The following is a 26,467-nucleotide window of genomic DNA, read 5'->3' as shown; positions in this document are numbered from 1 at the left end:
GCAGAGAGGCAGTCAGAGAGAGAGGGGGTAGCAGGCTCCTTGCCAAGCAGAGAGCCCGATGTGGGACTTGATCCAGGACTCTGAGATCATGGCCTGAGCCGAAGGCAGAGGCTTAACCCCCTGAGCCACCCAGGTTCCCTGATTTTTATTATTTTTAACAGATATTGGTGCTTGACACCTTGGGAGTTGACTATGTATTTATCTTCCAGGGTCATAAGAAGGCTACTTGCAGATGTCATCCTAGCTAAGTGGGTTGGCTTGGGAAGGGAGAGGGAGGGGTTAGGAAATGCTTACTGTGTGTGTAAATTTTTTTTACAAATGTGCCTATGCACATTTTCTGGGTAAAGGTGTCCATGGTTTTCATTATATTGTTATAGGAGGCCTATGACCCATCCAAAAGTTGAGTCCTATTAGGGTTGTGTCTCTCGTGGGGTTTCAGTCTTTTCTGATGGAAATGAAATGGGCAGTCAGTACTCTGACATGAGTAGTCCCACACTGTTGAAACAACTCAGGTTCTGGACATTATGTTATAGCCCCTGTTGTCTCAGAGCCATTCAAGCAAAGGGCCTGATTACTAGAATTAGGATGAGTAGACACAAAGTTTGAAGGGCAAAATTTCTGATAATGTTTGACCCAGTTTTGCATATAATGAATTTTTATTTGTTGATGAATCTTTCCCTTTTGTTGCTAAAAGTGGCAAATAATCAGCCATAAATTACTAATTAACAGTCTGGTTCAGATTTTTTTTTTTTAATTAATGAAACTTGTGCTTCATCAAGCTTAGGTCGAGTGGGTATCACAATGCTTTATTTTTTCTAACATCAAAGGTAATTTCTTTTTAAAAAATGTTATATTTGTCACTTGAAAACAGGCCATTCTCTCCTGTCCTCACGGGGTAAGAGTAGTAGGTCTCCCTGGAGGACTCTACTGTCTGTCTTTTACATTCGGACCACACCCCTGGCCCTCAGCTTAAATCTCATGTCATCAGACTGCATCCCCACCTAAAGCTCATTGCTGAGATTCTACTCTGTCCCGTCATCATTCTCGCTTATTTCCTCGTGACTTCAGCTCCTGGTTCACTGTCACTGTCTCTAAAAGTTATTCTTGTACTTTGATTTCAATGTAAGCATAGGTGATCCTTCTAACACTCCATCTCTCAGTTTTTGAACTTCCCTTTCTAGTGATCCTAGCTTCCATGGTGATGGTAATATTTTGGCGAAACTATGTTGTCATCTATGCCTGTGGCCCCTCCATAATCTGAATTTTAAGTGTCACACTTGCTGCCCATCATATCTGATTCTTCGGGCTCACTCCCTCTTACATCACAACTCTAACAGTCTCTGATCCAGTGGGATCTGTAATTCCTTGCACCTACGACCATTATGGTGTTGCCCATCCCTTCAGATCCCTTTTTGCTCTTTACTGAGCTTCCGTGGTCAAGCACTCCTTTGCTTTCCTTGTCTTTCTTCTGCGTCATAACTTTGTTGGACTCCAAATCTGGTTAAATATGACTCTTCACCTACTCTGTACCAGCCTCCATGCAGAGGAATGAGGCTGGAGATAAACACAACCCCAATAATGCATGCCTTCAGTGAAATTCATGATCCCATGTGAGACTGTAAGGCTGCATGGCAGTCACTCTTGCACTGTTCTTCATGGTTATTTCACACGTCTTCTCTTTCCTGAAACATTACCCCTTCCTCCCAATCCTGATGCTTAGCTGATGACTTTGCCTGTTCTTGTCCTAAGAAAATTGAAGTAAACTGAGGAGTCCCCAGTCTGCCTCCAACCAGCAACTTCCCAAGGCCACCCAACCATGCCTCCTCTTGCTTGCTCAAGGACATTTCCTCTCTCCTATTTCCCTCTCTAGTGGAGCCCTGCCATTAGCATTCAAGGTATTATTTTTCCTCTCCTGGAAGAACTGTACTCTTGATCCCACCTCTTTCTCCAGCTATCACATTTCTCTCTTGTCCTTTATGAAAGAGTTCCTCAAGAATTTTATATGCCCATGGTTGCAATTTCTCTCCATTCATTCTCTCTTAAAACCACTTCAAACAGGCATAGCCCCTACCATTCAATGAAAAGTGCCCTGAAAGTCGCTACGGATTTCCCTATTGCTATCCAGGGGTCAGTTCTCAGTCTTTATTTTATTCATTTCTCTGTAGCATTGACACAGGTGAACCTTTCGTCCCCCACAAAGCACTTTCTTCACTTGGCTTCTAGAATATCTCACACACTTGTGGTTTCCCTCTTGTTTTCCTTTTGCTGATTCTTCCTCCTGATATGGAGGGCACAGTCCTTAGACCTCCTCTTTGTTCTACTCACTCCCTTTGTCATCTTTTATCTCCTGGTTTGAAATACCACTGGACACTGGACTCAACATTTCTAGCTCTGGCCCAGCGCTTTCCTGCCACACCGCATATTTCTGTTTCCTGTCATCCACTTGACAGCTCCCCATGTTTGTTCAAATCTGAACTCCTGATCTCCACCTGAGGCAAACCTGATCCCACACTCTTGCCTGTCCCTCTTAATGTCAATCTTTGTTTCTTCCAGTTGTTCAGGTTGAACATTTTGAAGGCATCCATTTGACTACAAGGATTCTTTTTCTTAGAACCACGTCTAGTCAGTGAGCAAATCGTGTTTATGCGGAATCCAGTCACGTACCAAACTTCACAGTTACTGCCCTGGTGTAGGCCACCATTATTCTTGCCTGGATTTCTGCAGTGACCTCCTCACTGGTCTTCCTGTTTCCCCCTTTGTCTCACTGAGGCTGGTCTCAGCCACCAGCAGTTTGAGCCTTTTTAAAATGGAAACAGATCCTATCATCCTGTGTTCACAATTCTGCAGTGACCTCCCATTTTACTCACAATAAAATCTGAAGACCTTACAGTGACCCACAGGATCCTGAGTGATCCTGCCTGACTTTGTCTCCCCTTACATTTTTGCTCATTGTTTATAGCCAGTGGTTTCCCAGTTCAGGGCCTTTGCCTGGTGGCCCCTGCCTGGAGCCCTCGGCCCTCCAGTGACCGTGTAGGTGACTCCCTCCTCTCCATGATCTACCTGACCATGGGTGAAAACTACAAAGCCTCCCATCTTCAGCACTCTGCACCCCTTTCCCTGACTGTACTATGTTCTCTAGCACTTGCCACCCACTAGCACCCTTGTCAGTTTCCTTGTTGGCCTGCTAATGTCGGTCTCTTTCCACTAGAATGTGAACTCTAGAGGGCAGGGTTGTCTGGGTTCAATCACTAGCATCTGGAGAAGTACCTGGCACGTAGCATATGCTCAATTAAATATACATCGAGTGACTAAACAAATTGTGTTTTTTATTGCTTTCAGCAAGTGTGTAATCCCTGAGACAAATATCATCTTGATCTTTGTTGTTTCTTTATTGTACTGATTGACAGCTCCATTCTAGCCTGTGACTGTTTCCTAAATGTGGACTGGCAGACCACTCCGTGTTTTCTTCAGTAGTCACATGTGAAATGAGAAGGCCAAGGCCAATATAAAGTAGATGTGTGTCGCTGTGGGGTTGTCATCAGCACTTTCTTTTCCAGGTTTGTTCATTATTCTGAGAGTATGATCATTTATTGGGCATGAGAATGCCCATTTAATGAAACGGTGGTGAACAGTATCCTTGGAGATGAATCCTGGCAGCAGGAAGCTTTCTTTAGGCTAAGTATTCCAAAAGGGCCCAGGAATAGGGTTTTTGAAAGTAAGGATGCTAATATTTTGCTGTGTTATGTGATTTGTATCTTCTCTCCCTGCTTTTCTCCTTCCACTCCCTCCCTCCCTCCTTTTCTTTTCTTACTTTCTTTAGTCTTACTTCTTTAGTCTCAGAAGTCCTTCTGGAAACGAATTTTAGATAGAGGCTCATTTTAGAAATATGATAATACATGCCTATTCTCTCTCTCTCTTTTAAAGATTTTATTTATTTATTTGACAGAAATTGAGAGACAGCACAAGTAGGCAGAGCAGCAGGCAGATAGAGAGGGAGAAGCAGGCTCTCCGCTGAGCAAGGAACCCGATGTGGGGCTTGATGTGGGGCTCAATCCCAGAGCCCTGGGATCCTGATCTGAGCCAAAGGCAGCTGCTTAACCAAAGGAGCCACCCAGGAACCCCTATATTGCTATTCTCTCCCATCTTCATGCAGGGGCAAACAGGCAGGGTTTATAAAGGCAGCTTTTTATAAAGCAGGGTTTGGGGGATGGAAGTGGCGGGTAGCTCAAGCCAGCCCTTGAAGGTTCTTCATGGGTTTTGGAACATAATTTACAACCACTGCTTTAGTTGAGGGGCACCTGGCTGGTTCAGGGGGTGGAGTGGGGGGCCCTTGATCTTGGGCTTGTGAGTTTGAGACTCACATTGATTATAGAGATTACTTAAAAATAAAATCACTGTTTTTGTTGATAAATTCTAGAAAGCTTTCATGCCCTATCAAAAACAAAGATCTTACCTTAGTCTCCAAGGAGTTTGGTTCTCGTTTTGGTTCTGCAAATAATGAGCTTTATGACCTTGACTAAATCACTCAGTCTGCACAATTAATTGATTTGTTTGTAAGGTTAGGCGTGTGGACCAGATGACCTCACACTGATCACTTTATTAGCTCCAGAGAACCAAATTGCTAACGTTTAATTGTTGAAGTGGCGCTAATGAAGGCTTGTGTTTTATTATCTTCTTCCTCATTGCTGTAATTTCAGTTTTGTGTGTACTGATTTTGTGACCTTCTCAAATATTGTATACACTTGGATTCTTACAAGCAATATTGTTTTGGGGATTATAGAAGGGATTATGTGATAGCATTTGGGATCAGCATGTTATCTCTAAATTGGGTTAGGTATCAATGTAGCATGATATTATTTTACATGAGATTTAAAAAACAGCATAAGAAAATCCTACAGTATTTAGAAATTTTATTAGCACTCTCTTGTAGCTTGTAATACCTCTCTGAATAGTGGTTCAGAGTTGCATTAGATGATGTTTTGAATCTGAGCATGGCTACATATTGGCTTTGTGAACTTGGGCAAATTGCTTAGCTGCTCTGTGCTTGTTTCCTTGTCAATAAATTGAGGATAATAAAAAATTGTTGTAAAAATTAAAGAAATTAATATATGTAAAGCACTTTGGTATATAATAGCACTCATTAAATGTTAGCTCTTACAACATAACATAAATGCTTATATAATTGAGTATATACTTTTCAGTCATTTAAAATAAGCATGTAACAATAGTTTTAGTCATGTCACACAAGCAAAATTTGTGTTTTTCTTTCTAAGTAGATCCAGAATTTTGCTTATTATTATTGTTTTTTTATTGCTATTTTTAAGCAAGCTCTATGCCCGATATGGGACTTGAACTCATGACTCTGAGATCAAGAGTCACATGCTCTATTGACTTAGCCAGCCAGGTGCCCCCCGAATTTTGCTTTTAAAATTTTTCTTTTTTTGTATTTAATAAGAAGACCTTCTAGAATAGACTGATCATTTATTTTTAGGTCATTTTATATACTTTTTTTATATATATAATATATATATATTTATATATACTTTATATACTTCCATACTTTTATATACTTTTTGATGCCATGTAACCATGGAACTCATTTTTGTGTGTGTGTGTTTATTGTGTATTTGACATATTTCTCTGGTAGGATTTTTGAAAAAATAACTCTATTCATATACAATTCCTTCTCCCTTTCCCCCATTTCTTTTCTTCCCCCTTCTTCAAAGGCTTGGTACTGTACTCTTTTGTATGGGGTCACTATAGTTGACTCATGGTTCATCTAAGCATACCTCCTGGAATCTAATTTATAGCCAGTTTATTTAGAGCATTTGCAAATCTGTTCGTGAGAGAGAGGTTACACTCCTGTACCACAGAAACCTCAAAATTCAGTGTCTCAAATAAGATCAAGGTTTGTTTTTCTCTCACCTTATAGTTCGGAATTGGTGGATGGCTTTGGTGGTTCTGGTCTGTAGGGCCTCTCAGGGATCCTGACTGGTCCCTTCTTTCTCGTTGTTTGCCATTTCACAGTGTTGTCTCGTCTTCTTGGTTGCGGCTGGCCCCTCAATACCGTGTCCAAGTTCTAGTCCAAAGAAAAGGGAGGAAAGGAAGGAAAAAAAGCAATTTCCTTTGTGAAGGATGTGACCTAGCAGTTGTGGGTTCGAGTCCCTTGGCATCCATTGGCCGCAGCAATGTCACGTGGCCTGCCTCAGAGCTTGAGAAATGGGTTTTGCTGTGAGTTGACCCTGTGCTGAGCTCAAATCTTAGGGGAGAGAGCGAGGCTGGATTTCCGATACCACATAGAAGGGGAGAATGGATCATGCTATGTATACTTTTTAACAATTTGGTAAGCCTGGTTTGAATTTCAGAATTCTCCAAGTCCTCACAGTTCTGTGCCAGAACACCATGGCAGAGAGAGCTGGTGTGGACTCTCGCCTTTGTTTTCCCCTGCGGGCTTCCTTCTGCACTGAGGAAGCCTTTGCGCACACGTCGCTGGTCACCCTGGCTAAACATCTGTGGCCTCTCTCCTGTCCCACCTGGACGCAGTGGTGTGAGAAGTGAGCTCCTTGGGAAGTGAGCGCAGGGCTCACTGGGGCAGGATTACAGGGAGCCTGGGTCCCAAGAGTATGTTTTGAAAGAGGTTGTATGGGATCTCAGCACACGTGTTCATGTACTTGGCCTGGTGATCTATCATTTTGAGAGGGGAGGGACTGGAAGGGGGCCACTGTAAGAGCCTTCGGAAAGGCGGGGGTGCAGGCAGAGCCCCTGTGGTATAGATCTTAGGGTGGTATTCTAAAGAGAAGCAGTGATTTGATTTACTTCTTAGTTTTCCACTTTCCCCATGCTACTGCTTCCCTCACACTGCTATTTATCATTTACAGTGTACACGCTGTATATTTAATTTACTAAGAGTGGAATATTTTTGGAATGAATGGAGTGTCATTTTAATGGATGGTAAGGATGGATAAGGGCACACTGAGAGAGGCTGGAGAATATTCACTTATTTAGCTTAATGTTTTCAACAGCTTAAAAAAACAACCCTTTGAGTGGCCCTTGTGATTCAGTGGCAGTTTGCCCAGACTAAAGGGAGCCGGTGTTGGGAATGAAAACTAGATTCACTTTGAACATCTAGAAAAAAAAAGTGACTAAACAAGTTATAAGAATGTGCCTGATGGCCTGGGTCCTCTGAGCACGAAAGTACTAGGGCAGGCTAGGTTTGCACATTCCCCCTCTGCTCAGCCTTCAGCTTCTTCCTCCTCCAAGTCTTGTACCTGGCCGTCCAACACCAGGGTCCTGACTTCACCTGTCCCGGGGTAGAGCCCCTGCTGCCCCCTCAGACAGCCTGATGGCTTGTCCAGGGAAATGTCCTTGCGATCCAGCATATCAGACTGCTCTTGGGGAGAATCCTCCAATCACCGCCGCCTTCAGCTGAGGGGCGGGTTATGATACACTCTATCTCTTGTCCCAACTCTTGGAACCAGGTGTGTTTCAGGATTATTGGTTTCTTAAGCTTTCAGATGGCTTGTGGTACGTATATCACGTACTATGCAGCGTCTCGGGGGGCGTTTGGGACAGTATCCTATAATTTAATATATTAATATTTCTGCAGCAAAGTGTATGAATATTCATACTAACTGGGGCATAAACAAGGTTATAAATGGCTTCAGGTCAGTTCAGGTCACGTTTTGCTGCCAAATGGGTTATGACAAAACTGTCGGTTTCCAGAACTTTTCGGAGGCTGGCATCGTGCATCAGGGATTGTGCACCTGGGATGGGGACTGTTTTCTCAATGTTTACTCTGTGCCAGATGCTCTCAACTATTGGCTTCTGTAGTGCTCACAACAGACCTACGAGGAGGATATTTTATTATGCCTTCTTTTTTTTTTTTTTTTTTTTTTTTTCCCTCCCTAACTCCCTTCTGTCTGTCCTTGGAAACTCAGGTTTAGTGAGGTCGAATGACTTGCTTGAGATCAAAAGGAGGAGGCCAGGACCGCAGGCCTGGTATAAAAAGTTTCTAATTTGCTTGTTTGAAACTTTGGAATACAAATTGGCTCGTAGAACCCTATTTCACATTTAATGGTAGCTGAAAGACAATACACCACTAAAAGTGCCATTGGAAGGAATGACCCCTTACAATATTGTTTCTTGATAAAATGCCTTTTAAGTTCACCCAGCAGGGTCAGGAAGCAGGATCCAGAGACTTGCCCTTGTCTGTAGATGATCCCTGGCTTCTACAGTTTCATGGGTCCTTCTCCAGGCCTGGCAGGGGTAGTCAGGGCATTGTTCCAGGACCGAGGGGAGGTGGGCAGGACATGGGCACAGTATAGGGCAGAGAGGGGAAGGTTTGGGTTTTTGGTGTGATAGGCAAGGCCAGGGATGGGGAAACTAACTGGCTGAGGTTCTGACACTGCTTGGTCAGGGCCCCATTGCAGACTCATATTCCTGTTCTCATAGCCGTCCCCATGGACATTCCAGAAGCAATCATCAGAGAGGGGCTGAGTTTAGCCTGTTAGGTAAGGCTGCTGCTTGGCTAGATTTTGTGTGTGGCAGCTTGAATGTGGCTGCTTGGCATTAGTAGGGATGTGCCATGTTAGAATCCTTGCACCTGCTCGGTGCTGATCCCATGGAATTAGTAGCCGTGACTCTCATTGGCGGATGGGAACCCTGTGGCTCACTCGCACTCAAGCTGCTTCAGCTCATCTCTGGAGTTCGTGCTGCAGGGCTCCTCGCTATGTTGGTGAGGACGGTTCCCTGCGCATGCCGTCCTCTGAAATGGAGGTAACAGCTGAAGGATTTCAGGATCTAGCTCCCCCAACTACTTCATCCTTTACTGTTACTCTTGTTTCATTATTGTATTAAAAAGCACGTAGGCTGATATTGATTCTTGTTTGGCCGTAAGTGGGGCTGATTGGCAGTTACTGGCCCCTTAGGTCTCATTCATGTAGTTTGTATTACAGTGGGCTCCTTGGTGTGCCATTTGGGTGGGGAGAGGCAGTTATGATAAGAAAAAACCTCGGAAATTAGAAGGTCTGGGGAATTATATTCGTATACCTGTCCCTTTGCTCGCAGTACCTTCGTTGACATGACCCTCATCTATTTATTTAGTTTTTGAAGGTTTTTTGTTTATTTGACACAGAAATAGAGCACACAAGTAGGCAGAGTGGCAGGCAGAGGGAGAGGGAGAAGCAGGCTCTCCGCTGAGCAGGGAGCCCAGTGTGGGGCTCAATCTTAGGACCCTGGGATCATGACCTGAGCTGAAGGCAGCCACTCAACCGACTGAGCCTCCCAATCACCCCGTGACATGACCCTCATATAAAATTCAACATAATTTGTTAAACTTTTACTTCACGTAACATATAGGTCTAAGAGTCTTAGCCAAAGTCAGTGATTTTTATGGGAAGTATCTGGGTATATATTAACCTTATAAAATTATAACCAGTTAGTTACACCATAAAAACTAGCAATGTGTGAAATAATTGGTTGCTTGCTAAATCCAGAGCACATGAGGAAAATTAATTTTATATTGAGAAAGTAGTTCTTAAAAGCATGGAAGGAGCCCGAGAGCTAAGCATGTGTGCTAGGACTTTTCAAACACATGATTCCATTTCCTCCCTACAGTAATTCTATGGAAAAGATGTAATATTTCTGTTTATAGATGAGGATACATTTGAGTTATTGGTCAAGTCTTACAAGTTTTTGGCAATATTTAAAAGATTACACTCCATCTTATTCTATGAAAAGTCACAGCAGGAGTAGAATTTGAAGAAAAAAATCAATAAAAATACAGAGAGGAGAAGAACGAGTTGATTAGTTAGATAAGGCTAAGAGTTATTAGTTCACAGAAGTTCAGCTGTTGCTTTAACATAAGGTGTCCTGTCCCATTTGTCTCAGAGTGTTGTATTAGGTAATTCAGAGAGGCAAATGGTTATTGTAAGACTGACATTATCCACAAATTTTTAAAATTTTTAAATTAATTTTTTAAAGTAGGCTTCATGCTCAACATGGGGCTTGAACTCACAACTCTAAGATCAAGAGTTGCAAGATCTACTTGACTGAGCCAACCGGGCGCCCCATCCCTAAATATTTAACAAGACGTTTACTAATGTGAAAATTTCTTCCCCCTCGCCTTGAGGCCCCCAAGGACGTTTTTTTGGAACCTCATAGTGGGACAGTGACTGATAGGGAGAAAGCTACCTCTTCAGCTCCATGTGATATCCAGACTAACAGGTTGTTGATGGGCGGCATCTTTTAGTACAAGCCAGGTAAAAATTTATAAAATCATTTTTGAAAATAGAGATGGGAGGGAATTCTCCAGTGATCTGCCTTAAATCAGCGACAACTTTAATGATGCTGGTATCTCAGTCAGTTATCACACTGTTATACTATGAGGATAATACTTACTCTTATCTTTCTTTTCATAAATTAATTAAAAAATGTGGTCCTCAGACTTTCCTGTCAAATTCTTTGCTGTTTGACCATGTCGCATGGAACTTTCCATGTTGTGTATCTATTTCCATATTGTGTATCTATTTCTACTCTCACGGTACGTAATTCTTAATAAAAGCTTTCTTTCTGGGTTTTGTTCTTTCCTTCTTTCCTTTCTGGAAATGGCTTCCAGATGGGATTATTATTTTTTTCTTGACCAACCTTGAGTCCTTATGCTTTACCATTGTCTGACCCATTATCTCTTTTCTGAGTTTCATTTTTGGCTTACGTACTATGCTTTTAGTATTTTTTTAATACTCTGTAATATATACTGAAAATACTTGGCAGGGGTTATGAGGCTGCAGAGTCATCTGGTAATGATACCATGCTCTGGGCTTCTCTGCCACTCATAGTTTATTAAAGAAAAGTCTTCCTTCACTGTATTCCTTCTTTCTTTTTTCTTATTTATTTTTTAATTTAATTTTATTTTTTTCCTATATTTTTTTTTTTTTTTTTTTGACAGGCAGAGATCACAAGTAGGCAGAGAGGCAGTCAGAGAGAGAGGAGAAGCAGGCTCCCCGCCGAGCAGAGAGCCCGATGTGGGGCTCGATCCCAGGACTCTGGGATCGTGACCTGAGCTGAAGGCAGAGGCTTTAACCCACCGAGCCACCCAGGCGCCCCTTATCTTTTTTTTTTTTTTTTTTTAAGATTTTATTTATTTATTTGTTTGAGAGAGAGACACACAATGAGAGAGGGAACACAAGCAGGGGGAGTGGGAGAGGGAGAAGCAGTTTTCCCGCCCAGCAGGTAGCCCAATGCGGAGGGGCTCAGTTTCTGGACCCCTGGATCATGACCTGAGCCAAAGGCAGACTTTAACGACTGAGCCACCCAGGCACCCCTTCCTATAAGATTTTATATAGCATTAGATTCATTTCAGACCTTGTATCTATCTTCAGTTTTTGGAGCCAGGTTATTTAAGGTAAATTTTTTAAAAATGTAAACTCTGGGGGCTAAGCAGATGATCCAGAATGTTTCTGCTGCCTTTGAAGGGATCTGTCCAGTTGCTGCAAAGGTTCAGTGAGTGAAGGGTGTTTGGCTGCTGCAGTTCGAGGCTCTTTTGTCCTTGTGATTATTACTGTTATTTCCTGCCTTCGTTCCCCTTGCATCATTTGGTCTTGACTTTCTGCAGGCTGTTGAGGGAGATAGCAAGTACCCGGCTTGGCCCCAGTTACCAGGGCCGGCTGAGTGGACTTTGACCCGTGTTTCCAGCCTGGGATTGGTGGGCCCTGCCTGATGGTCAGGCACACACAGTTAGACATTCTGGTTGGATTTCACAGAGTTGGGAGTCAGGAGGGCAGCGGGAAATTGAGGAAGGATATAAAACTAGGCAAGAGGGGCATTCTGGAAGAAAGGACGGTTTCTCATAGGAAGGACTATGCAAGAACAAACATTAATCAGATGAATTAGTGCCACTTACTCTGTTTTTCACCCCTTCCTTTCAGTCATGGTGTGAAACATTAAAATCCAGGCTGATGATGGATTCACATAAGCCTCATTTAATATTGGGAACATTCACCCGAGTCAGCAGTTTAAACTCTGTTAAGTACTTTTCCAACTCTGAGGTTCTACTTGTGCTTTATGGACCAGATTCTCTAATGGCCTCTTCCTGATGGTGGGGATGGAGTGAGGGAAGGTACTGTTTGAAATCACTCAGATAAGCTGCTTGTTCCTGAGTGGCCGTATGGGCACAGATGTTTGGAATCAGCTGATAATTTTAAACAATCTCTAACTCATCCTGTTAAATACATTTGCACATGTTTAGTGTTTGCTTAGCTTTAACCTAAAACATTACACAAAGTAATTTGGTGTATAAGAAGCATTGCAGTAACTGGGTGCCTGGGTGGCTCAGTGGGTTAAGCCACTGCCTTCGGCTCAGGTCATGATCTCAGGGTCCTGGGATCGAGTCCCGCATCGGGCTCTCTGCTCACCAGGGAGCCTGCTTCCTCCTCTCTCTCTCTGCCTGCCTCTCTGCCTACTTGTGATCTCTCTCTGTCAAATAAATAAATAAAATCTTAAAAAAAAAAAAAAAGAAGCATTGCAGCAACAAGAATGGTTTTGAATGGTTTTGCATGCTTACTATGCTGAATCACTATTTAACTGTTTTAATATTATTTATACACACATGCCACACCTTCCTCACACCATATATGTGTGTATGTGTTTATTCACACTTGTGTATATATATACATATACATATAGACATATATACATGAGTTCATTCATTCATTTATTTATTTTGAAAGATTTTGATTATTTATTTGACAGAGAGAGAGAAAGCACAAGCAGGGGAAGTGGCAGGCAGAGGGAGAGAGAGAGAAGCAGACCCCCACTGAGCAGAGAGCCTGACATGGGGCTCGATCCCAAGACTTTGGGATCATGACCTGAGCTGAAGGCAGATGGTTAACCGACTGAGCCACCCAGGTGCCCCCACATGAATTCATTTAATTCTGCCTATGAAAGTGGCACTTCTGTTATCAACACCATGTTATAGTCAGGAAACCAAGGCACAGATTAGCTAAGGAATTTACCCAGCCCAGCACAGGTAGTGAGTGCCTGAGGGAGAATTTAAATCTCCATCACTGTGCCACACTTTTCATCACTACCCTGTAGTGCCTCTCAGTGCTTAGTCTTCAACTCCACGCAAATGCTAATTATAGCTCATAAGTCCAAGGTTATTTTTCTTTTAAAGATTTTATTTATTTCAGAGAAGAAAGACAAGCAGGAGGAGGGAGAAGAAGAAGCAGACTCCCTGCTGAACAGGGAGCCCCATGTGGGGCTCAGTCCCAAGACCTGGGACCCTGGGCTCATAACCTGATCGGAAGGCAGACACTTAACAGACTGAGGCACCCAGGCGCTCCCAAAGTTATTTTGTTATGAGAAAATCTGAAAAGTTATATGGTTTTAAAAATGGAACCTGGTTTCTGTTGCTTAGCATGTATGGACCTTTGTTTGGAGTTTGGCTGTTTCTGATTGTGGTCTGACTTCAGTTGTCTGGGTCTTTGTGTGGTGAACAGTCTCTGTGACTCCCTGCAGTGTGTCCTGTGTCAGTGAGCTCCTGCTGAGGGCATCCACTGGTTGCCTACCTCTCTTCTGGGCACCTTTATCAGCGGATTTCCAGAAGTTCGTGAGTGGTTTTTCACCGTGGCCCTGCGGATGACTTTGGGCCAGAAATTTATTTCAACCACCCAACTCACCCTGCGATTAATCATCTAGGGCTTCTGTCTTTCCTTATTAGGTATTGGAAATTAAAGAAACTGACTTAGAAATGGTTTCCACCAGGGGCCTATTAAATGAGACTGATGTTTTGACAGGCAAAGTGTTGAAGAAAAAGTAAAAGGATTTCAAGGACTATTTCATGTCACTGCATTGAACAGTATTTGACATGTAGGGACTGGGTATGTATATTAAGGATTGGTGAATAGAACACTCTAGGGTTAAGTCATAGGAAAATGTGGAGGGAGGATTTGATTTTGACTGTTTTGAAGGCACATTCTGTTTAAATGTATAGAGCCGCACTGTTTTGTTTTGCCTGGGGATTCAAGGTCTGATTCCCCCATTTAAGTAACAAAGACATTTGTAATTATGAAGGAAACTTGGCAATTTTTAAATTTGGTGATTGGATTGATTATACTTCCTTTTCTAGGCTACTAAATTATCATGACCACGAGGTAAATTGTGGATTAAATGCTATAAATACTGTTTGTAAATATTTTAACATCATTCATCTCTATTCCTCTTATCAAGACAAATTGATTATTATAATTGACAAAGTTATTATCATTTGAATGAGAGCAGAACAGTCCTCCCATTCAAATTAATGATGTGATGGAAAGAGCAAGAAAATAAATTTTTCAGATGCCCTGTTTTAGGGACTTAAATATTCTTGGATCAGAAACCGTGGCGCACAACCTTAATATTTATTTGGCTTTAATGTTTGAAGTCACTTAAGAGTATTTACCTTTCTTTTTTTCCCTTCAGCTAAACTCAGAAACATCATGATTTAAAGAAAATGAAGGAAGGCGTTAGGCATTTCTTGCTTTCTTTTATTTTTGTCATACATTAAAGATATATCACAATGTGGGCAAAATAGAGTTTCTAGGACTTTTGTTGACTTCATCAAACAGGCTGTATGCGAGCTTCTAAACCAAGTAATTAAAAAAAAAAAAAGATTTATTTATTTATTTGGTGTGGGGAGAGAGGCAAAGGGAGAGGAAGAGAGAGAAACTCAGACTCTCCACTGAGCTCAGAGCTAGAGATGGAACTCATCTCACGACCCTGAGATCATGACCTGAGTCAAAACCAAGAGCTGGATGCTTAACTGACTGAGCCACCCAGGTACCACTTGCCCAAGTCATTTGGGCAAAAGTTGCAGTTTTCTGAATTTGCTGGCAAACCTTATCTTTGTCTGATCAGTTTCCACCCTCCTTGGGTCCCCATAGTCAATTTCACAGCGTTTTGTGGGAAATATTGGCATCGAGCTATGAAGTTCTTTCTGGTTCAAAAGAAGATCTTCAAAAACTATTTCTGTATTTCATAATGTTACTATTAAAAACATGCCTGTTCCCTTTCAGCACAGATGGGAATTACTTTCTGTGTTTTTAAAACTTACAGGCCATCCTCTTTATTGGTCAAAAGATACTGAGCATTTGGATGATAGGACCATCTATGTTTTATCTTTCATTATTAATATACTTGATATAGTTACAGAGGTTTTTTTTAGTAAATAAAGATGATCTTTAGGTTTCTATATTTATATATTTTTAGAGGTAAAATTTATTTGCATTTTTAATATAGTTTTAATGCAATTTAGTATTTCCAGTATGTAAAGTGAATTGAGTTCCCCCCGTAGCAGCTGTAATTTGGCTGAATTGAATTACTGAATGCACAGTAAAATTACACATTTGAATATAAAGGAAAGAAATGTAATCTGATGCTATATCTATAACGTTTTGCTGTATATGAAGTGACTGTATTGTATTATAAATATTATATTCAAATTCCAAATTGGACCTAATCATGAAAAGAATAATTAACTGACAGTTATATCTGATGTTATGAATATTATTGTGCAAAGTCTGGTTTTGATGATAAGATATTTAGCAAGATTGTCTTTTGGGATTTGAGACTCTCGAGAACCAAGTCTTGTCTGCATGCTGTTGCCGTGTGAAACCAGGGCCTGGCTTATGGTCTTGAGGCCATTTTCAGACTCTCCCTAAGAATAAATCGAAGAGAGCAGAACTCGTAGTTAAAAGTAGAAGAATGGTTATGTGTGTATCACTCCTTGGTGCCATCATAATTACAGCAAAAAGAACAAAAAAAGGAAGAGCTAATATGGCCAAAGGGAAGTAGAGACAAAGTGGCTTTGGATGGGTAAGGCATCACGTGTTGGAAAATGATGGCGAAGTGGCTAACTGCTGAGGGGTCCAGAGCAGAGGGTGGTGACAAGAGTCCTCTTGTTGGACCCCTCAGACTTTGTAAGCCTCCTGATTTAGAGATCTGTAAATAGTGAGCCTTGACTCCTAAGATCTTTCCTCTTCTTCTCTCCCTGCACGGGAGAATATAGATTTATACATTCTCTATACATAAACATGAACTCTGCCTTGGGATCCCTGTCCCAGAGGATAGTAAGGTTCTGGTTTAACACCAACAGGATGAAAGGACACCAAGACTCTGGAAACCCTAGAATTGTTGAAGCTATACCAACCCCAAATCAGAGGATTCTTTTATTGGGAAGATAGTATGGTCACAGATTGGAATTTGATGACCTACTTTGATACCATCATTGGCAGGTGACACCCAAGCACATAGAACTTGGGCATTTGACTGCCTCATTTTGAAATGTGAGGGGCTGCCAGGAGTCCGTTGTTTGAGGAAAACTGGATTATTAAAGCCTAACCCAACCAACAGGAAAAATAAACTTAAGGGAAAGGGGAGGAAAATGATACTAAAATAATAAATACCCTCAGAGAGGTGGGAAAATAATTACCTCTTTGAAACAAGAACAGAATGCTACAAAAATCAGATTCAGAGGATAAGAAAGGAGTCTGGGAAATTGTATGCTATCAGAAATGAAAAACTGGCTAGAGACTGGAAGAGGAGATGTAACAGAGGTAAATTCTTAATTACCATAACAAAAATTTTGTAAATACTGACTTAAAATCAGAAAATAGCACTGTAAGTGCACTATTTAGAAAAGCATAAATGTCAGAACAAATAGGTAATAGATGGAAGGGGTTAACCCCTGGCAAGGATTGAGGCAGGACTGCTGGATTTTATTATAATCCTATTTGATTAAGAAAAACAAGGCGTTTATTTATTGCTTTGATATTGCTACTTATTGCTCTGTTAAAAACTGAGGAACATGTAATGAGATACTTACTTTGGAGATCATTTTGTTTAAAAATTTTATTGACAGTATAGAAAATTCTGCACAATATTTACTTTTTGTGGCAGTCACATATGCCTCTGTGAGTAATATGGTCCTCTAAATCTTTTCAGTCGTTTTTCTCAGTACTGGTTTCTAGCTACAGTTAGGCATGGTTATTGTAAAGTTTTGTATACCTTCCTCATGCCTGGCTGGACAGACTTTGTGGTTTTAACAATCATTTATTGCGCATGTGAATTGTAAATGTCCCAATTATTTTGAGACAAGCCGCTCCTCACATTACAGCCGCATACTTTCTGTATTGCTAGTGATTATGGGAGTGTTTTCTGTTAGACATTTCACACATTGTGGTTGTAATGGAATACAAATGTAAGGAACGGAACATTCGAGCACTAAGAGCAAACAGACCTTCAGGCTGAAATGGTCTCTTTCCCGCACTTCCTGACTTACAAACTTTTTTTTTTTTTTTTTTTTTTTTTTTTTTTTTTTTTTGGTGATAAGTGGCCTTCTTCTTCTCTTATCTCTCATTTATAACCCTGCATGACTGTTGTGGCAACATGGACCTTCAGAAAATTTTAGAGCTGGACGATGTTTTAAGGGACCATCTTCTCCACTTCTGTTGCCTGGAAATTGAGGAAACTGAGTCCAGGAGGAAGGAGTTGACTTTCTCAAGATTAAAGAACAGTCCCAAACTCAGTATGCTCATGCTACTCTGGGCTTACATGGGCCCTGAAGAGAAATTTTTGCTCACTTTCCTTCAAATCTCATTTAGTTGTCGATGGTTTTCTCGTGGATGCGCATCTGAAAATAAATGCTTTCACAGATTTCCAAGAAATGTTCTGGTGGGAATGGTTGGGGCTGTGAACTTCTAGAAAGATTTTAGGTTTCTGTTTACTGTGTGAAGTTGAGGGTTTTGTTAATACGCCGAAAGAGCTGTGACTCCTGCCTGTGGATCAAAGCCTGCAGACCTTGGGCTCCAAGTTCTCAGTGTCAGCAAGAATAGGGACAGGATGAGGGAGGAAGAAGAGAGCAAGGTTGTGAGGACCTTTTCTGTCCTGTTGTTTTCCTTTTGGTCAGAAAGGGTGAGAAAGTCACTGAACATAACTGGAGCTATTGAACTGAACTGGCCCCAAGCTGTCTTCATTGTGTGAGAGAAAATCTGTGGTGTTTAGTCCTTCAGAGCAGTTCTCATCATGGTGCGGGGGCCTGCTGGCTGCCATTGAGGTTCTGTAAAATTTTATTTTTGTGCCTTCTCTGAGATTTTTTTTCTGCTGACCATTGTCCTTCTAACTCCATCCAGGCATGGCCCTTCCATTCTCACCAGAGCTCCTTTTTTTTTTTTAATTTTTTTTCTTTTAAGATTTTATTTATTTGACAGAGATCGCAAGCAGGCAGAGAGGCAGGCAGAGAGAGAGGAGGAAGCAGGCTTCCCGCTGAGCAGAGAGCCGGATGCGGGGCTCGATCCCAGGACCTGGGATCATGACCTGAGCTGAAGGCAGAGGCTTTAACCCACTGAGCCACTCAGGTGCCCCTAGAGCTCCTTTTTTTATTGGTGTTGTACATACTAATGGTTGGCTGATTAAAGCCACTCACAGTAAGGTGTCAATGATCACTCTGTTACTCCTCCTGCTGGGATATGTGCCTATATTCCCAGAGCTGCTGGAGAAATAAGAGGGGGCGAATCTTCCGTCGGTGGGAGTATGATATGTTTTGTAACCTTGTCTGCCTTGTATCCTCGTTTTACAAATCCTAGGAACTCATTGACTCCATGATCTGTCTTTCAAGGAAAAAAGTTAAGAGAAGTTTCATCATTATTAAGGGTATGTCAAAAAGTGCTCGATGTCATTAAAGACATGGAAAAAACCCCAAGTTTCCATCAATGGATGAATAGATTAAAAGATGTGCTACATACACACACACAGGAATATTATTTAGCTATAAAAAAGAAGGAAATCCTGCAAAAATTTGCAAGAGAGAACCTTGTGGAGAACCTCAAGGGTGGAATAAGTCACAGGTACCAGATAAAGATCAAATACTGTGTGATCTCATGTAGATCTTAAAAAAACCCCAAACAAACAAACTCCTAGATACAGAGAAGCAGATTGGTGGTTGCCAGAGGCAGGGAGTGGGGTGTGGGGGGGTGGGGTTTGAGGGGGAAAATGGGTGGAGGTGGTCAACAAGTACAAACTTCCAACTGTAAGATAAATAAGTCTGGAGGATTAATATATAGCATGGTGACTGTAGTTAGTAATACAGTATAAGAGAATAGGTCTTAGGAGTTCTCATCACAATAAAAAAATTCTAAGTATGTGCATTTATGGATGCTAACCAGACTTCTTGTTGTGGTGATCACTTTGCAATACATACATATATTAGATCATAATGTTGTACACCTGAAGCTAATACAATGTTATATATCCTTTATATCTCAAAACAAGAAAGAGAGTATGTCAAGGATATCTAAGTTGAACTGTATAGTAACTATTAAACTTGTAAATGTCCTTTGAGTATTTCTTTTTTTATAGTTGATTTTATTGAAACTAATGAAATAAATATTTCTATCTATTATAAAAATAATTTCTTTAATAATTCTGTTTATTTTGAATTGTCTTTCTTTCAGAAATGTTTTATTCCTTTTCCCCATGAGTAAAAATATGTTCAACCCATTGAAAAACAAATGTAAGCATTTTTTGGTACATCGAATGTTTATATCTCATGATAATGGTGTAGATTAGGGTTTTTATTCGTTATTCTCATCACCCCCCCCCTACTCTTTTTTTGACCCCCATTGGCCCCTTTAGCAGTGTGGTACACCACACAAATGTTTTTAAATGCGTAAAATAAAGTACATGACATTATAAAGGAAAACCAATTATTTTGAAAATCATTTACAAAATAGTTAAAAAGCCTGTAACAGAGTATTCTTTGTGTTTATGAATATATTCAATATTGTGATCCAAGGTTGGTCCATAACTGTTGTGAGGGGATGAAGAGCCAAACAAATGATTTTTCAGCTGTAATGTGAAGTGAAAACGGCTATGAGTTTTGCTGTTAAGACAGCCAAAATTACTACCAATTGTGTGTTTTATGACTTAGGTATGTAATAAAAGGAGATGCAAATTTTTGTTAGGGTTAGTGAGATAGTTAATTTTTCTTTCTGTCCAAGTTCATGGACCCCTTGCTTTGTAATAACCCCTGAAGAAGCCAATGGCTTAAGAAGAGCATTTATATCTGTACAGCAGTGTGCCATGAAGAGTATTTTTGCAGACAACAATTTGAAATGGAAATAACTCTTAAAAAATATTTATTTTAGAGAGAGAGAGAGAGTGAGCACAAGTGAGAGGGGCAGAGGGAGAGGGAGGAAGAATCTCGAGCAGATTTTGTGTGATTGTAGAGCTTGACGTGGGGTTTGATCTCACAACCCTGAGATCATGACCTGAGCTGAAACCAGGAGTCAGGAGCGTAACTGTGCCACCGAGGTGCCCCTGAAATGGAAATAACTCTTCGTTGAACCTTCCATATGCCAGGCACTTTTCTGGGCATGGTCAACAGAATTGACAAACACAACAGTTTTGGTGTCCATCTTCTGGGATATATTGACTAGTAGAAGAAACATACCAAACCCCAGAATGTACAAATAGTTGGATGTTTACTTGCTAGGGGATAAAGGTCCTGAAGTGCTGTCGTCATGTATGGGGAAGGGGCCTGAAATGGATGCTAGTGGTAAGGGAAGCCATATTTATTTTTTTAATTTTTTTTTTAAAGTTCTTTTTAAAGATTTTTTATTTGTCAGAGAGAGAGAGGGAGAGAGAGCGAACACAGGCAGAGGCAGAGGGAGAAGCAGACTCTCTGCCAAGCAAGGAGCCCGATGTGGGACTCGATCCCAGGATGCTGGGATCATGATCTGAGCTGAAGGCAGCTGAGGGAAGCCATATTTAAGTTGACACTTGAGTATTGACTGAGGGCAGAGATTGGCCCACAGAAAAAGTTGAATGAGGACAGGGACTGGGAATGAGTGAGCAGAGACTGTGCCTTGAGGCTGGCGAAATAGGCAGTTTGCACTTCATTGAGTAGTATTTTTAATCTTGGTGAAGAGCATAGTTTATCCTCGAGTTTTTGATGGCATACACATATTATTTAGTATATTAATGAGAGCTAGACACTTATGAACATTTTTTATTGTTTAAATCCTAAACATTTTCCCTCACCCAAATTCTCATTTGGCACAAATTCAAGGAAAACCTAAGGAGAGTTGAGAAAGTGCTTGGCTCCTCCGCCTCCTGAGCAATTTGAACAGAGATGTTTGCAGAAATGCATGCCTTACCTGGCTGTTCCTAGGCAGATAAGTGCTGTTACACCTGCGGATTTTAAGGCCACAGGCTCCACAGCCTGGCAGAGGCTCCGATGGAGTAGACCAGGATTGGGCTGTGCACAGAGGCAGGAATGTAACCATTCTGGTCTGGGCAGTTGGGGAGGGACTTCTCTCTCCACGATTCCCATACTGTTTGTCTCTGCTTTTCAATTTGACTCCATCAAAGCACACTTTCCAGTGGACGGGTATGTACATCTTTGTGACTCCAGACAGCATGCATGGTTGGTTTATGAATCTTAAGCACCTTTGAAGGACATGCTGAGTCAACGAGAAATGGAAGTGACGTCTGATTCTACACATGGAGACCACGACGAAGGGTTACAGGCAGGTAATGAACCCTCGCTTAGAATATTATGGTTGCTTAGATTTTTGCCCAGTGGTTGTAGACAGGAAACCCAGGCATGACTCAGTGAGCCAAGAATTAGTGTGAAAATTCCTGAGCAACACATTCTAAATGAGGTTGTCCTCTGGGTGATCTTGGAATTAAATTTTTTTTTTCCTCTGAATATTATGAAAGGAGTTATTTACATGTAAAGAATCTTACAACATCCATCATGAACAGCATTTTGGAAATATGATGTGTTCTGTTTAAAACATTGTAGATCTTCGTGGATGGGCCACTTCTGGCCTCACAGCTTCATGCGGGGCCTGGCAGTGGAAGCATGTTTATGACTATCAATGTCTGGGTGCCAGCATCTAATGATACTCTGAAAATTATTCGTCACTTTCCTGTGATCAAGATTTGCCCAAAAGTGGTTGTTGTCTGACAGTCATCGGGGGTTAGAAGTCACCCTGCCCCCAGCACTGTAAATGGGTTAGGGAACTGTATCCACAGTGCTACTCCAGATTTCCAACACTGGGTAATGAATTAGTGTTGGTGGTGTGGCTGCAGTCATTTAATTTGTCCGTTCCTCTTTTGGTTGGTTCATTCACTCAATTTCCTGTCTGCTGGTGCCAAGTTCCATATAGACTGCTAGGAAACAAAGACAAATAAGGCAAGACCCTTGCTTATGGGTCCTTGAACACAGTGATTCAGCGCAGTGTGTGATAAGAGGTATAATAATGTCCCACATGGGATGCTGTGGGACCACAGGTGAGGGGGAGTTAACTTCTGGTGTCTTTGCTCTTTCTCAGAGGGTCATTTTTCCAGGAGAGAGTGTGGAAGAGAAAGATTCTTGGCCAAGAGAAAGTGTGTGTAATGGCAAAGGCATGTTGGGTGATCATGTGGTGAGATGCCATTTCCATATTTATAGTGTTTCTCTTTTCTCACTGCCCATGGCGCCGTCCATGGCCATCTTATGGCTCTGAGTACAGCCTCTTTACAGGCTCTTTTCTCTGCCTGGAGTACCCATCCTCCAGCTCTTGGCTAGCCCCTTCTCCTCTTTCTGGGATCGGGTCCTGGATTAAATTGCCTCTCTTCCTACACACCTGTCCTGACTGTCTGTCTGAAGCAGACCTCAGGCTGTCATCTCCTACCACTGTCCTGTTGCTTGTTTCAGCCCACTAGTCACAATGCCAGTTGCTTCGGTGACTTTGTTGTTGATCGGTGCCCCCGACTGTGATCTCCGCTAGGGCAGGGACCAAGATTTTCTTGTTCACCACCGCGTCCGTAATTCTGTAATGCCTTGCATAGTGCCTGGCCTATGGGGATGGTAGATCCTTGCAAATGAATGAGTGCATGCATGGACAGATGTCACTTAAAAAACAAAGCACTCTTCATATTCTTGCTATTCCAGTTTATTCCTTGAATTTGAAGTAATTCTTAATTAGGCATCTTAGTTAAGAGTTTTTTTCAGGACCTTTAAGAGATAAGAGAAGGTAGAGTTATTTTGCATCTTGGAAGGAATGACTTGAAAAAAATTAGCATTCTTTAAATTGAATATATATGGATAAGAGGCATTCTATTTGGATTACTTAGGTTATAAATTAAAGGGATTTTCATTAATTTAAAAAAATTGAATGACAAATGCATTGAAAGGACTTACTCTTTTTTCTTTTTAAGGTTTTATTTTATTTCTTTGAGAGAGAGAGCACACATACGAGCACTGTGGAAGGGTAGAGAAGGAGAGGGAGAGAGAATCCCAAGCAGACTCTATACTGAGCACAGAGTGGGACTAGATCCCAGGACCCTGAGATCCTGACCTGAGCAGAAGGCAGATACTTAACCTACTGAGCCACCTAGCTGCCCCGAAATGGACTTATTCTTTATGGTAATTTTATACAATGGTTTATTACACTCTATGTTTATTTTTACTTCTTAGTTCTCAGACATTTGATAATTTTGATGATTTAAGTTATCTGTGCCCTGAAATTTTATTTTTATAATTAATATCATTATTTAAGCCCTTTATCTTATATAAATCAGTGATGTTCTCACACTGATAGTCTTCTTTTTATTCAATATGGTATCAGTGCGGCAGACATTCTCCATCCATGGGTTCAGTCTTATGTCATTTCCCTCTGCTCCTTCTCTCAGGTTTTATCATCCGTAAAGTGGCTTCATCTCTGCTAGGTCTCATCTGTACTCCTGTTTATCTCATACACGTCACATTTAGCACACGTTCCATAACGTAGTACCTACCTATGGGTTATTTTTGTTTTATTTGATAAGATAAGATTACACAAAAAAATTTATTTTGTATATTTTATAGTAATGGCAGGTGGAAGATGCTGTGTGACGTGACACGTTGAAAGAAAGGAAAATCCAAAGGCTCCAGTGATTATGACTGTGTTCCCCGTTCGGCCTCCTTGGAATGAGAAACCCTTGTGCATAGTCTGATAATGCCAGCGGGTGGCTGACAGACATACTGGCTTCAGCCAGGGGATGGATGGTTAGCAAATTCTGATCTGTTCTTTAGGGAGATTTGGCTCCCAAATCTGACCTTCCGTTCTCTTTTTGAGGAAATGGGAAAAAAAACGCATTTGTATACTGTTCTGAAGGTACGATTTTGGTTATCTTTATTTGTGAAGACAACTTTTGGTTTACCTGCTTGTTTGTTTCAGTCATTCATTTGCTAAGTGTATATTGCCTACCTATTATATCCCAGGTGCTCTGCTGGTCCCTGGGCTTTGTGAAAAAATGTTTTGGTGTGATCAATGTTGAAATTAGTTTGGAGTGAACTGTTCGAGGGAGAGGACGATGTGAAAGAAGTCATGTGTCAGCAGAGACATACTTTGTGGTATGGTAATTTTTTTTTACAAAATTGCTACTGGCGAGAAAATGATGATGATTTGCACTTCTGACATCATTGCTAATGTTGGGTTTCTGGGCTTGGGCTCTTTGTGCTGCAGAGGCAAGAGGCGTTTTGAGAGGCTTAATTTCACCGGAACGCTGCACCTGTTGTTGGCTATTCTTGTGTATGAAATCCAGAACCTAGAGTCACTTGCTTTCATTTCCTTTTCCTCCCCCCTCTTTCCGGTGTGGAGGGGGTCAGGGTAGTCGCACATGTGAAGAGTCACCGCCTTCTTCCTTCAGGGTATGACTGTAATGCCCTCGAGAGCAAAAGTGTCAGGTCCTTCTGTTGCTGAAAGACTCCTACAGGAGCAAGCAGCAAGATTCAGAGGCCAGTGTTTGTGCCAGAGTTTGGGATGGGGTGGGGCAGGACCAGCTTTCAGCAGCTGTTGCTGCTACCTGATACTTGGAACTTTCCTGCAATTGAGGAATAGCATTTCCTCTTGGTTTCATATGATTTTTGGCTATGGCTCTGAGGAAGAGAGGAAGTGCTGTATAGTATCATTTACTTTCAGGGAACGGACTTGGAAATCTCTGGGCTCCACGTTCGTTAAGGCCCTGCCCCCAGGGAGCTGCTTTCGAAGGCTCACGACTGCCGGAAGGGAAAGCTGTGGGGCTGGGAGCTGGTTCTGGAGTTGAGAACGTCCAGAGCAAATTTGTGTTTCATCTGGTGTCATGAAACTCCATTACTTCATCTCTCAAATGAGAGATGTACCAAACATTGGTACAGCTTAACTTGTAGGAAGTTTGCAGGCATCACTGAAAATAAACATGAAGAAGTCTTGAGTTCAGAGGTCCCGGAAGCTGGTGAGTTTTTACCAAGCAGTTACATTCTCATGTTCTAGTGCTCTCCTGAGTTGGCAACCTCCAGGGAGATGTTTTAGTCCAACATGCTCAATTTAAAACTAAGTTGACTGTATTTGCTTTGTTTATACTTTTGTTGATAGACAGATTTACTCATGGACCTTCTCCAAGGGGAACCATTTTCTGGAAAGTTGAGCTTCATGTGGACCAGTGCACAGATGACCCCGAGCTCCAGAGTTGGGCTTGGCCACTTCTCCACCAGAGCCTGCCTTGGGATAAGATGGCCTGACTTTTGGTTTTGCCTTATTTCTGGATCACTGCTTTCTCTTTTGTACCTTCTGGAATTGTTTCCAAGTTCCACCCTCCCATCTTCCTCCCTGTTCTTTGTGACTTCTTAGAACGCTTTAACAATAGGCTGCTTGTGTGTTTCTTGCCTTCTGTCGCGATCACTCCCACCTTGTTTGCTCAGCCTCTGCCCTCTCCTTTCCCTTTTTACAGGCTCCAGCCTGTCTCGGTGTCTCGGCCCGATCCCCGCAGTGATAGCAAGTGCCACAGCCTCCCTTCTGTGGCACTTGGGTTGCGTCACTCTGCCTGGCTTGGGAACTGGTTCTCAGTGCACTGTGTGGAGCAGAGCAGGTGCTCAGTGAACCCGGCTTCAGGTCCTGGGACCTTGTTGCTAAGTGCTGAGGCTCATAAATTCTTGAGTGATAACTAGTACTGGCTTTTTCTGTTCCTCACCTGGTTACCTCTTGGAAACTCTATCATCTCAGAAATCCTGGAGCTGATTGAAAATACGCCTGGTCAGTGCCTTGGCCTGGGTTCTGCCTCATGATTACCTGGATCCTTCCTTCAGAGCCTTCCCATGCTCAGCCCTGAGTTGTCACAAGTAGGTGATGACACCTCATTCCCAAGTTGGGAGTTTGGGTGGGTGTGCCCATAATTAGATGGGACTATCTTTGTGTGGTATCAGCTGCAGGCGGAAAATACAGATGATTCACACACGTTAATGCCCGTATCTCCTGAGTGGCCAGCATCCTCAGGTTTGCATAAGAGCCTAAGAGCTCCAGACAGCAGATGCTGGATTGAGATTGTCACTGCAAGTGACAGAGGGGCAAAGTGTTTTAAGGCCCGCGTCTGGATCTGTACGCTGGTGTGCCCTATGGTTGTGACTTAGGTCACTTTTCCCACTGAA

The 26,467-nt window shown here is 41.9% G+C and overlaps 1 protein-coding gene across 3 annotated transcripts in view; it reads left to right on the top strand.

Moving 5' to 3' along the window:
• UTRN (utrophin) overlaps window positions 1-26,467 on the top strand; it is a 500,711-nt gene that overhangs the window by 19,488 nt on the left and 454,756 nt on the right. Inside the window, exon 1 of one of the 3 annotated variants that reach the window (XM_004752759.3) lies at window positions 20,968-21,567. The exons of the other annotated variants lie outside the window; for them this stretch is intronic. Within the exon in view, the coding sequence (XP_004752816.2) occupies window positions 21,495-21,567 (73 nt within the window). The 5' untranslated portion in view covers window positions 20,968-21,494. Of the gene's footprint in view, window positions 1-20,967; window positions 21,568-26,467 lie in introns of those variants that run through there. 3 annotated transcript variants of the gene reach the window in all.

Source organism: Mustela putorius, unplaced genomic scaffold, assembly GCF_011764305.1.
Source record: "Mustela putorius furo isolate JIRA1106 unplaced genomic scaffold, ASM1176430v1.1 tig00003863_pilon_pilon_pilon, whole genome shotgun sequence".
Lineage (NCBI taxonomy): Eukaryota > Metazoa > Chordata > Mammalia > Carnivora > Mustelidae > Mustela > Mustela putorius.
This window is presented reverse-complemented; position numbering and strand designations above follow the sequence as displayed.